At 46.2% G+C, this 13867-nt stretch overlaps 1 protein-coding gene across 2 annotated transcripts in view; it reads right to left on the reverse strand.

Annotated features, from left to right (window-relative positions):
* Positions 1 to 6636, reverse strand: part of stmnd1 (stathmin domain containing 1) — a 58107-nt gene extending 51471 nt beyond the window's left edge. The window contains exon 1 of one of the 2 annotated variants that reach the window (XM_068050220.1): positions 6417 to 6636. In XM_068050220.1, coding sequence (XP_067906321.1) covers positions 6417 to 6593 — 177 coding nt within the window. In that variant the 5' untranslated portion in view covers positions 6594 to 6636. The remainder of the gene's footprint in view (positions 1 to 6416) is intronic. The other variant, XM_068050204.1, reaches the window with a different exon arrangement.
* Positions 6637 to 13867: the final 7231 nt, after the last annotated feature.

A 13867-nucleotide genomic window follows, 5' to 3' on the forward strand; every position in this document is an offset into this window, starting at 1 on the left:
ATTTTTCCAAACTCTCTTGGCCAGTCTGGACACAGCAGTGGAAGCCTTTCCCATGTGCTTGTTGATTTCTGCATCAAAAGACAGGTTACTGGTGATAGTTGAGCCTAGGTAGGTGAACTCTTGAACCACTTCCAGAGCGTGGTCGCCAATATTGATGGATGGAGCATTTCTGACGTCCTGTCCCATGATGTTCGTTTTCTTGAGGCTGGTGGGTAGGCCAAACTCGTTGCAGGCAGTCGCAGTCCTGTCGATGAGTCTCTGCAGACACTCTTCAGTGTGAGATGTTAATGCAGCATCGTCAGCAAAGACGAGTTCCCTGATGAGGACTTTCCGTACTTTGGTCTTCGCTCTTAGACGGGCAAGGTTGAACAACCTGCCCCCGGATCTTCTGTGGAGGAAAATTCCTTCTTCTGAAGACTTGAACGCATGTGAGAGCAGCAGGGAGAAGAAGATCCCAAACAGTGTAGGTGCGAGAACACAGCCCTGTTTCACGCCACTCAGGATAGGAAAGGGGTCTGATGAGGCACCGCTATGCTGAATTGTGCCTTTCATATTGTCATGGAATGAGGTGATGATACTTAGTAGTTTTGGTGGACATCCGGTCTTTGCTAGTAGTCTGAAGAGACCATGTCTGCTGACGAGGTCAAAGGCTTTGGTGAGAGAGAGACAAAGAGATATACTTCCTGGAAACAATCACAATCAATGATATCATGGAGAAAGTGAAAGGTGCTAAAAAATTCGCTAAACTTGACCTCAATTCAGGCTACCATCAAATCGAACTTGCAGAAGAATTGAGATATCTTAATGTATTTGCTATTCACATTGGACTTGTTTGATACAAGAGGCTCAACTTTGGAGTCAGATCAGCACTTGGTTCAGTCTGTATTTCAAGGACTTGAAGACACATTAGTAATGACATTCTCATCTATGTCTGCACAAAAAAGGAACTCAAGACACGCCTATATGGAAGTCTACAATGTCTCAGAGAATGTAACCACACCTTGAACAAAGACAAGTGTTTGTTCAATGAACGCAGAATTGAATTCTTTGGTCATGTGTTTAGTGGTGAAGAAGTATCACCTGATCCACAGAAAGCTGAAGCCGTTGCAAACGCCGCAGATCCTACAAACATGCAGGAAGTCTGGAGTCACTTCATTCCTGACCTCGCTACGCTATCTGGCCCGCTGTGTGTTCCAGGTTAAGTATCAGCCAGGTAAGCTCAACCCAGCGGACTATCTTTCGCAACATCTGTTGCTGACAGTCAGTCCTACTAGTTGTGAGGAAAAGGTTGCTGAACAACATCTTAACAACGTAAGCATAAATGCTGCGCCAATGTCGCTAAAACTAGCCGACATCAAAGCAACAACAAAACAAGATGAGGCTTTGCAATTATGTGTGAACATTATAGAATTGCAAAACTGGAAAGATGTGATCGAGAAAGTGTCTACAAATGAAATCACTCACACACTACAAGGTCTTCACAATCTTCAAAATGAGCTCACCATTACAACCACATTTGATCTTGTATTATGCAACTGTATTGTTATTCCACATTGAGGGAATGTATTGTTGATCAAGGACATGAAGGACACCAGGGAATCATCAAAACCAAACAACTCCTTAGGGAAAATCTATGGTTCCCAGGAATTGACGGCATGGCAAAGCACAAAATCAATCAGTGTTTGCCAGGACAAGCAACTGCAATGTCAAATCTTCATGATCTCTCAAGAAGTCCGCCTGCCTCCAGGACCATGGATTGAAGTCAGCGTTGATTTTGAAGATTTGCCCAGAGTCGTCACTGATGACTTCAACAGGTTCCCAATCATGGAATTAGTTATGTCAACGTCAACAAAAGCCTTGTTGGAATTCCTCAAAAGGTAAGAAGTAAAAATGGACTCCCACTCAACAACGATGAGTTCAGCAAACTCACGAACTACCTAGGTTCACTCATAGGAAAATCACACCCCGTTGGCTAAGAGCTAATGGAGAAGTCAAGAGATTTATGCAAACCTTGAAAGAAGAGATACGTACAGTTACAGCTGGGAACAAGTCATGGAAGCAAGAGCTATATCACTTACAGAGGGACTCCTCACTCGACTACTGGAAAACCTCAAGCTACACTCACCTTTGCACATTCTACGTGCATACATCTACCTGAGCTACCCTGCAGAGCTAATGAACATGTACGTGAACACGACTGAGAACAGAAGGACTGAATGAAAGTAAATGCAGAGTGAAACATGAAATTTAGAGCTGCACCGCTAAAGCCAGGCGATAAAGTACTTGTGAAACATGATGGTCATTTTGGAAAACAAACAACTCTTTATGACATCCAACCATTTATTGTGACCTACACAAAAGGATCAATGATCACTGCTAAGCGTGATTCATAAATAATCACGAGAAACGTGTCATTCTTCAAAGCACTGAAAACACCACTGACAAGCATTGAATCCCATTCCAACATCGACACCTCATATGAAGAACATGAGTCAAATGAGACTACATCTGATGTCAAACGGTATCCTATTCGTGAGAGAAATTGCCCCCCATACTTAAGTGACTACATTACAAGATGAACTATTTATGTTTCAGTTTATTGTTTACATTTTAGAAACAAACCATTGAAACAAGCTATGTCTCTCATTTACTAAGAAGGGGTGGGATGTGGTGTTTTGAGATAGTATTTTGAAATTGCAACTGCATTGTACATTTTGTATTTTAGAGGCTGCTGTAGAACATACATGCCAGCAAAGGGAAAGCAAAAGTAAAACAGAGAATAAAGAAAAAGCCTTTATGTTTAACAGCCTGCAGTCTCTGTCTCACATATCTTACGCCAAACCCAGCTGAGCCTCACTCCAGTCCCAAGAGACATCACATAGCCCATTGCATTATGGCTAGGGGCCAGATGACCTCAAGGGTATGATCAATCAGCTTTTGTATTTTAGTGCAGCCAACAGTCTGGCAGAATTGGGCAGCCTCATCATGCTATTTTTCAGTGCGAATGAAAATGGAGGTGTTGGTCACAATGACTGAAATATTAGGTACCTCTTTGAGCGGCCTCATCCCTCCCTAAAATAAAAGCAGAATACTGCGGATGCTGGAAATCTGAAATAAAAGCAAGAAATGCTGGAAATACTCAGCAGGTCTGGCAGCATCTGTGGAGAGAGAAGCAGAATTAACGTTTCAGGTCAGTGACCCTTCTTCAGAACTGGCAAATATTAGAAATGTGAAAGGTTATAAGCAAGTAAAGCAGGGGTGGGGCAAGAGATAACAAAAGGAGAAGGTGTAGATAGGACAAGGTCACAGAATAGCTGACCAGAAGGTCATGGAGCAAAGGCAAACAATATGTTAATGGTGTGCTGAAAAACAAAGCATTAGTACAGAGAGGGTGTTAACGGACTGAAAATTGAACAGCCGCAAGTACAAACATGAAAAAAACAGTGGGTAAGCAAACTGAACAAACTAAGATGAAATAAAATAAAACAAACACAAAAAAATATAGAAAAAAATTAACTAAAAATAAAAGTAAAATGGGGGGGGGGGGGTGTCCTGTCATGCTCTGAAATTATTGAACTCAATGTTCAGTCCGGCAGGCTGTAGTGTGCCTAATCAGTAAATGAGATGCTGTTCCTCGAGCTTGCATTGATGTTCACTGGAACACTGCAGCAATCCCAGGACAGAGATGTGAGCATGAGAGCAGGGGGGAGTGTTGAAATGGCAAGCAACTGGAAGATCGGGGTCATGCTTTCGGACTGAGTGTAGGTGTTTCGCAAAGCGGTCACCCAGTCTGCGTTTGGTCTCCCCAATGCAGAGGAAACCACATTGTGAGCAGCGAATACAGTATACTACATTGAAAGAAGTACAAGTAAATCGCTGCTTCACCTGAAAGGAGTGTTTTGGGCATGGGATAGTGAGGAGAGAGGAGGTAAATGGGCAGGTATTATACCTCCTGCGATTGCAGGGGAATGTGCCGTGGGAAGGGGACGAGGAGGTGGGGGTAATAGAGGAGTGGACCAGGGTGTCACGGAGGGAACGATCCCTTTGGAATGCTGACAGGGGAAGGGAGGGGAAGATGCGTTTGGTAGTGGCATCACGCTGGAGGTGGTGGAAATGGCGGAGGATGATCCTTTGGATATGGAGGCTGATGGGGTGGAAAGTGAGGACATGGGGAACCCTGTCACAGTTCTGGGAGAGAGGTGAAGGGGTGAGGGTAGAGGTGTGGGAAATGGGCCGGACACAGTTGAGGGCCCTGTCAACCTCAGTGGGGGGGAATCCTCAGTTGAGGAAAAAGGAAGACATATCAGAAGCGCTGTCATGGAAGGTAGCATCATCTGAGCAGATGCGTCGGAGACGGAGTAACTGGGAGAATGGAATGGAGTCCTTACAGGAGGCAGGGTGTGAAGAAGTGTAGTCGAGGTAGCTGTGAGAGTCGGTGGGCTTATAATGGATATTAGTAGACAGCCTAACCCCAGAGATGGAGATAGAGAAGTCGAGGAAGGGAAGGGAAGCCTCCATATCCAAAGAATCATCCTGCGCCATTTCCGCCACCTCCAGCGTGATGCCACTACCAAACCCATCTTCCCCTCCTTCCCCTGTCAGCATTCTGAAAGGATCATTCCCTCCGCGACACCCTGGTCAACTCCACCATTACCCCCACCACCTCATCCCCTTCCCACGGCACCTTCCCCTGCAATCGCAGGAGGTGTAATACCTGCCCATTTATCTCCTCTCTCCTCACTATCCCAGGCCCCAAACACTCCTTTCAGGTGAAGCGGCAATTCATTTGTACTTCTTTCAATGTAGTATACTGTATTCGCTGCTCACAATGTGTTCTTCTCTACATTGGGGAGACCACACGCAGACTGGGTGACCGCTTTGCGGACCACCTCCGCTCAGTCCGAAAGCATGACCCTGAGCTTCCGGTTGCTTGCCATTTCAACACTCCCCCCTGCTCTCATGCTCACATCTCTGTCCTGGGATTGCTGCAGTGTTCCAGTAAACATCAACGCAAGCTCCAGGAACAGCATCTCATTTATCGATTAGGCACACTACAGCCTGCCGGACTGAACATTGAGTTCAATAATTTCAGAGCATGACAGGCCCCCCCCCCCTCATTTTACTTTTAGTTTTATTTTTTTTGAAACTTTTTTTGTGTTTGTTTTATTTTATTTCATCTTAGTTTGTTCAGTTTGCTACCCACTGTTTTTTTCATGTTTGTACTAGCGGCTGTTCAATTTTCAGTCCGTTAACACCCTATCTGTACGAATGCTTTGTCTTTCAACACACCATTAACATATTGTTTGCCTTTGCTCCATGACCTTCTGGTCAGCTATTCTGTGAACTTGTCCTATCTACACCTTCTCCTTTTGTTATCTCTTGCCCCACCCCCGCTTTACTTGCTTATAACCTTTTACATTTCTAATATTTGCCAGTTCTGAAGAAAGGTCACTGACCTGAAACGTTAACTCTGCTTCTCTCTCCACAGATGCTGCCAGACCTGCTGAGTATTTCCAGCATTTCTCATCCCTCCCTATCTCTGTAATCTCCTCCAGTCCTACCACCCTCTGAGAATTCTATGTTCTTCCAACGCTGGCCTTTTTCCTTCGTCCCCTCTGCTGGCAGCTTGTGCCCTTAACTGTTTAGACTCTAAACTCTGAAATTCCTTCACTAAACTTCTTTCTCTCTCTACAGCTCTCTTCTCCCTAAAACCCACCTTTTTGGCCAAAGGTTTGCCCACTTCTTCTAATGTCTCCTTCTTTGGCTGTATATGTAGAAGCTGTTGAAGCACATATGGATAGCAAATTGACTCATACAGCTGATGCCACACACACCAATATGAAAGGAGCTCGAAGCATAAAAGTTTAGGGTCTTGGACAATCTGCTCTTCTTGTGTCTGAGGTCTGTGAGTTTGCCTAAAAGAAATGGCACATTTATCTAATTGCCTTCCTGCTAAACATGGCTCTTTAGTCATTGCCAAGGAGCTGAGCCTATGCCTGTAGATGCAATGGGTGGCAGAGTGGTGGATTCACATAGGGCCACTTTGGTGCCATCTGACCTCCCTGCTCATTCTCTGCTAAGTACTTGAGGGGAGATGGGGGGGGGGGGGGGTGGTGGGGGGGGGGGGGGCGGTAGTGGGGGGATAACTGAAACAATCCCAATTGTAGTGAATGCTCTGTCATCTGAAACTCTGCAGCAGTTTACTTTCTGAATCCTGAGAACCTGTCTCAGGTGTAATGCACAATTTGGATGGACACATTATATGTGTGAATCATGAAGTGCAGAATTTTCTGCGCTTCTCTCTTAATCACCAACAACTGTGTTTAAAACCAGCACAACAAAGCCAACACAGTTTATGTCTAACAGTGCACAGGAACTGTGGATCCAACAGCAATTGCACTACATGATGAACTCACCGCTTTGCTAGTCTGTACTGCATCAACCTTTATACCAGGTACCAACCTCTCGGCTTGCAAACCAATTCCTCCCGCTTGTCCTCTCCAGGGCCCATTGCTACTCCAGTTTTCCTGAGATGACGTCCTTGTGAGTGAGAAAGGGATCCATTTGAATGTTTTCCTCCTGACAGCAAGCATGTGCAGCTGAAGAAAGTAACTCAGTTAATATCCTCCCATTGATGGCAGGAAACAGCTGTTCAGCATTGGGACCATTCTGACTTGGAACTTTATCACAGTTCCTTCACTGTCACGGGGTCAAAATCCTGGAACTCCCTTCCTAACAGCACTGTGGGTGTACCTACCTCACAGGGACTGCAGCGTTTCAAGAAGGAAGCTCACCACCACCTTCTCAAGGGCAATTAGGGACGGGCAATAAATGCTGGCCTAGCCAGCGACGCCCACATCCCATGAATGAATAAAGAAAGGAGCCTTTTCCACTCGAATGTGGAAAATAAATCCACCGCAATAAATTAATTAACCACTAGATGGTGCTAAAGGGCCACCTGCAGCCAAAAGATGTCAGGTGTGAGGTCCTGTTGATGCCTGGCTGTAACAGTCCTCTCCTGAAGATAGATCTATAGGGAGGGGGTCAGTAGTCTTCTTGGTATATTGGCCAAGAGTCTAGAAAGTCAGTGTTGGAAAGATCCAATCATGGAAGCACCATGTTCAAGCCTGATGCCCCAGAGCATCGTTGCAGGAGTTCCTCAGGGAAATGTCCTCGGCCCAACTGCTTCATCAATGACCTTCCCTCTATCATAAGGTCAGAAGAGGGAATGTTCGCTGATGATTGCACAGCATTCAGTTCCATTTGCAACTCCTCAGATAGTGAAGCAGTGCATACCCAAACGCAATATTCCTGGACAACATTCAGGCTTGGGCTGATAAGTGGCAAGTAACATTCACACCACACAAGTCCAGGCAATGTCCATGTACAACAAGAGAGTCTAACTATCTCCCCTTGACATTTAATGGCATTGCCATCACTGAATCGCGCACCAACATCCTAGGGGTCACCATTGACCAGAAACTTAACTGGACCAGCCACATAAATATTGTGGCTACAAGAGCAGGTTTAGTATTCTGCGGTGAGTAACACATCTCCTGACTCCCCAAAGTCCACCATCTGCAAGGCGCAAGTCAGGTGTGAGATGAATTACTCTCCACTTGCCTGGATGAGTGCATTTCCTACAACACTCAAGAAGCTCAACATCATCCAGGACAAAGCAGCCCACTTGATTGGCACCCGATCCACCACCTTCAACATTCACTCCCTCCACCATTGTTGCACAGTGGCAGCAGTGTGCACCATCTACAAGATGCAATGCAGCAACTCACCAAGCCTCCTTCGACAGCTACTTCCAAACCTACGACCTCTATCACCTAGAAGGACAAGGGTGCAGACACATGGCAACACCACCAAGTTACCTTCCAAATCACACACCATCCTGTCTTTAGTTTAGTTTAGTTTAGATTAGAGGTACAGCACTGAAACAGGCCCTTCGGCCCACCGAGTCTGTGCCGACCATCAACCACCCATTTATACTAATCCTACACTAATCCCATATTCCTACCACACCCCCAACTGTCCCTATATTTCCCTACCACCTACCTATACTATGGGCAATTTATAATGGCCAATTTACCTACTAACCTGCAAGTCTTTTGGCTTGTGGGAGGAAACCGGAGCACCTGGAGAAAACCCACGCAGACACAGGGAGAACTTGCAAACTCCACACAGGCAGTACCCAGAATTGAACCCGGGTCGCTGGAGCTGTGAGGCTGCGATGCTAACCACTGCGCCACTGTGCCGCCCATATATTGCAACTATATCGCTGTTCATTGTCTATGGGCCAAACTCCTTAACTAACAGCACCCTGGGAATACCAACACCACAAGGACTGCAGTGGTTCAAGCCAGGGGCTCCCCATCACATTCTTAAGGGCCATTAGGGATGGATAATAAATGCTGGCCTTGTCAGTAACAGCCACATCCCATGAAAAAATATGAAAAAAGGATGGATCACCCATCATTGACCTAGGGTCTGGATTTGGACATGACAAAGGCACACACAGCCCAGTCAACCCTGCAAAGATTTCCTCACTAGCATCTGGGACTTGTGCCCAAATTGGGAGAGTTATCCCACAGACTAGTCAAGCAACAGCTGGAGAGAGTCATACTCACAGAATCATTCCTTTGTCAATGTCCCAGAGTCCTCCATCACTGCCCTTGGATATGTTGTGTCCCAACGGCTGGACAGACCCACCAGAGGTGGCAGTGCAGTAGTATGTTGTGGTGAGGGAGTGGCTCTCGGTGTTCTCAATGCTGATTCCAGATACAATGAAGTCTCATGTTATTAGGCCAAATATACGCAAGGAAACCTCCTGCTGATTACAATCTATTGCCCTCCCTCAGCTGATGAATCAGTATTCCTCCATGTTGAGTACCACTTAGAGGAAGCACTGAGGAGAGCAAAGGCAGAGAATGTACTCTGGGTGGGGTACTTCAATGTGCATCACCAAGAGTGGCTCAGTATCACCACTACTGATCAAGCTGGTCGAGTCCTGAAGGACATATCTGTCGGACTGGGCCTTCAGCAAGTGGTGAGAGAACCAACACGAGGGAAAACGTATTTGACCTTGTCCTCACCAATCTACCTGTCACAGATGCATCTGTCCATGACGGTATTGGTAGGGATGCGCTCCACACAATCCTTGTGGAGACAAAATCCTGTTGTCATACCGAGGGTCATGTTGTCTGGCATTTGTGCTAAATGGGATAGATTCAGATCAGACCTAGCAGCTCATAACTGGGCAGCTATCAGCAACAGCAGAGTTGTACTCCATCCCTATCTGTAAGCTCTTGGCACAGCATATTCCTCACTCTGCCATTACCCTCAAACCAGGGGACCAACCCTGATTCAAGGAGGAGTGTAGAAAAGCCTGCCAGGAGAAGCACCGTGTATACCTAAAAATGAGGTGCAAACCTGATGCAGCTGCAATGCAGGATTACATTGTATGCTCAAAAGTGGAATAAAAAAAAACATGGAATTGGATTAGAGAACATGGGGTTCATCTCTACAGGGAATACAAAAAGATGTTAACAAAATTGCAGAACAGACATGTAACTGGGAAATGAGGTGTTTGCTTTTTTATTCATTTGTGGGATGTGGGCAGCAAAGGCAAGGCCAGCATTTATTGTCCATCCCTAATTTCCCTTGAGAAGCTGGTAGTGCAGTCCTTGTGGTGAAGGTACACACAGAGTGCTGTTACGTAGGGAGTTCCAGGATTTTGACCCAATGACAATGAAGAATCAGTGATATATTTCCAAGTCAGGATGCTGAGTGACTTGGAGGCGAACTTGCGGGCGATGGTGTTCCCATGTGTCTGTTGCCTTTGTTTTTTTTTGTTGACTCCTTTGCACCATGCGGAATGAAATGTGATAATAGAAACGTTTCATTAAAGTTGTGGAAAAGAAAAAGAAGAAAACACACATTCATTCTCAACACTCACTCATCAAATTCACTCATTAATCTTAGAATTGCTGCAGCTGGCTTTGTCTGCAACAACTATGCTGATTTAATTTTTTTTAGCTTTGTCAGGGATGGTTATGTGTGGGTTAGACCCCGGACAATGCATCAGCGATTGCATTGCTTTTTTTTTCTGCAATGCAACTTTAACCGTTCAGGTTCCAGCACTTTGAAAAATTTTCTCCCTATAGTGTCAGCGGGTAAAAAATTGTTTATTAGCCCCTGTGAGGTATCTAAGATTTCCTCCGGCCCTTGTTCTTGCTGGGGTCTGAATTGGATTTGCTGAGTTTGATTAGCTTTGGGTTTGGGATCTGATCATTGGGTCTTTTAGTGGTAGATCCACACTGACACACTGTTTTCTGGTGAGTCACACAAGTGCTGTTTACTTTAGGGCATTTTGCCTTCTCTTTTCCCTTCACTATGTGGAGGATCTCTTTGCTAATGTGCCCCATATTCTCTGGGATATTCCTCCTCGCAGGTGTCTGTCCAGCTTTCACTGCACTCCCCTGTGGCACATCAACTAGGTGAGGCATCACCCTCATTGTTGTTTTGCCTTTTTGGGAACTTTCCTTGTCCCTGCAGGTTTCTGTAAATGCTGTGAGCATCCTTGGTGGAGTACCTCTTTGGCTTGCATTTAAGTAGGAGAGTGTGGGGTCTAATTTCTTCAACGTTTCAGGGTTGGCTAACTAGACAGTCGGGGGTTCCAGTTGGGAATCCTCCCGGCCCTCCTCTAACCTGTCCTCACTGTCCTTTTCATCCCCTTCCTTCTTAAATGTCTGACAGACCTGTGCTGTCTGTCCCCTTCCCAGCTGTGATATTGTTTTAACATATTAATGTGGCACAGTCTTTGTTTTTTCCTTCGGTCTGTGGTATCAATTAAATAATTTACCTGGCCAATCATTTTTGCCACTCAGTATGAGCCACTGAACTGGGCTTTCAGGGGTTCACCCTGAATTGGGAGTAGTACTAATATATGGTCTCCAGGCCAAAATGTTCTGGCCCTGGCATGTTTTTCTGCCTGCCTTTTCATAGCTGTCTGGCAGTTTTTTAGGTAACTCCTGAGCCACTGCATAGGCTCTCGTGAGCTGCTCCCGGAACATGGAAATGTAGTCTAACATGGGAGACTTATCCCTCTGTCACAAAAACTTCTCCTTGATTAGCTTAAGAGGACCTCTCACCTCATGTCCGTAAACTAATTCAAAGGGACCAAAGCCGGTAGACTCATTGGGTGAGTCCCAAGTGACAAACAGGAGAAATCCCAGCCCTCTGTCCCAGTCATGGGGGTAGTTTAGTTTAGTTTAGTTTAGAGATACAGCACTGAAACAGGCCCTTCGGCCCACCGAGTCTGTGCCGACCATCAACCACCCATTTATACTAATCCTACACTAATCCCATATTCCTACCACATCCCCACCACCCTACTATTTCCCTACCACCTACCTATACTGGGGGCAATTTATAATGGCCAATTAACCTATCAACCTGCAAGTCTTTGGCATGTGGGAGGAAACCGGAGCACCCGGAGGAAACCCACGCAGACACAGGGAGAACTTGCAAACTCCACACAGGCAGTACCCAGAATTGAACCCGGGTCGCTGGAGCTGTGAGGCTGCGGTGCTAACCACTGCGCCACTGTGCCGCCCATCTCATCGCAGTATGCCCTGATCATTGTCTTTGGGGTCTGGTGGTACCATTCTAAAGCCCCTTTTGACTGTGGGTGGAAGGCTGAGGACTTTAGCTGGGTTATGCCCAGGTTACTGTTTGAATGATCGCAGACATGAAATTTGTGTCCTGATCTGTCTGGATCCCAGCAGGCAGCCCATATCGGGTAAAGAATTGGGTTAGCCCCTCCACCACTACCTTGGCAGAGATAGTTCTTAGTGGAATGGCCTCTAGGAATCGGGTAGCCACATCCATAATGGTGAGGAGATATGAGTAGCTCCTTTTTGTTTTCGGCAGGGGTCCCACATAACCCACCAGCACTCTGCTGATGGGTTCACCAAAAGCCGATATGGGAATTAGGGGTGCAGTTTTTATTGCAGGTTGGTGCTTCCCCACAAACTGGCACGTGTGGCAAGTTATACAGAACTCCACCACTCCTTGTGGAGTTTTGGCCAGTCGAAATGCTGTCTTATGCAGGCTTTGGTTTTTCATACATCGACATGGTCAGCCATTGGAGGTTCATGGGCTATTCTTAGTATTTCTTTATGGTACCTCGGCAGCTCCACTATCTGAGGAACCACTGTCCACTCTTTGTGTGCAATTCTGTGAGGAGGTTTCCACTTCCTCATCAGCACCTCATTCTTTAAATAGCAGCACTCTGGGACTCCCTCTGCTTCAGCTTCACTTTGGGCAGTCCGTGCTATCTTTTTAAACCCTGGGTCAGCTTGCTGAGCCTCGACCAAGGAAGACCTGTTTGACACAACCTTTGGGCCCTCTAACTTCCCAAAGTAGATTTCAGACAGCCAGACAGTAGGGTCATTTGTCTGCAGTGCCAGTTCAGCTGCTTTTGACAGAGCTTGTTTAGCCATGGACCAAGTCACCACACAGTCAGGGAAAATGTTGAGGACCTTCTCCTGCAACTGCTCTGTCTCCCTGACTTATTTCGGTCTCTCAAAACCACTGGGACAGCTACCACCTTTGCCCTGCCAGTGCATTACCCAGGAGCAGATCGACCCCATCCATTGGCAGACTAGTGACAATCCCCATGGTTACTGGTCCTGAAACAAGGTCATACTCCAGGTGCACCCAATATAAAGGCATGGACATATACCGCCCTCCGATACCATTCACCATCACTCAAGTGTTCATGCCTTTTCCCAGCAGAAGGGATTGGGTGGCCTCTGTATCCCTAACTATGACTATGGGCTTGCTTGCCTCACTTGAGGGGTATGGGGTCACTTTTCCTTGGGACGCAAAATCCTGGTAACTTTCATGGATTTTGTTACATTTTCCCACACTCACTGCGGTAGGTTTACTGTGTCTTACTGCCACAGTTAAAGCCACAGTCTGGTCTGCTGTGCTTTCCATCAGGGCCCCTTCTCCTGCACTGGTCTGGTGTGTCCTGATTAATTCTATAGGTTTTCCCCGTAACTTCCAGCAGTCAGCGCAAAGGTGACATGCCTTGTTACAATGGAAACACACAGGTCTTCGGGTCTCACTCCTGCTCTCAGTACCATCCTTTTTGGCCTGAGTAGGGCCCCCTGTGTGTCCAGCTTTCTCTTCTCACCCATGGCTGTTCAGTCTCCTATCACCCTCCCATCTTTTTCCTTTTTGGGTTTGTGGGGGTGACTAGGGAAGGGTTTCCCTTGGGGTAAGGGCTTCTGTACATGGGTAAATTCATCAGCCAGGATTGCTGCTTGCCTGGCTCTTTGAACCTTTGGTTCCTCTATGTGGGGTTTAATAGAAAGGGAAAGTGAGCTTTTAAACTCCACGGGAAGGATCACCCTTCTGAGGTTTTCATATGTGGGCTATACTTTAAGTGCCCATATCCACTGGTCAAAAGCAAGCTGCTTAACTCTTTCAAACTCAAGGTAAATTTGTTCAGGCTGCTTTCAGAGGGTCAGAATTTCTGGTGGTACGCTTCTCTTACCAGCTCATATGCCCCCAGGATAGCATTTTTAGTATCTAATAATCTGATGAACTTTCAGTGAGTAAACCTCATGGGCTTTTCTGATTAGTTTGCTTTGTAATAAGAGTCCAGCTCTCAGCCGGAAATTTCAGTTGTCTTGCAAGCTTTTCAAAAGTGACGAGAAATGTTTCCATATCCCACTCATTGAACTTTGGAATCAACTGGGAGAATTTTAAGAGCTCAGCACACAGTCCTGAGCTCGGGGTAGCTTCCTCACTAGCCTTGCCTTCACTGGGTACATAGGCTCTCATCCTA

This window comes from Heterodontus francisci, chromosome 2, assembly GCF_036365525.1.
Source record: "Heterodontus francisci isolate sHetFra1 chromosome 2, sHetFra1.hap1, whole genome shotgun sequence".
NCBI classification, from domain to species: domain Eukaryota; kingdom Metazoa; phylum Chordata; class Chondrichthyes; order Heterodontiformes; family Heterodontidae; genus Heterodontus; species Heterodontus francisci.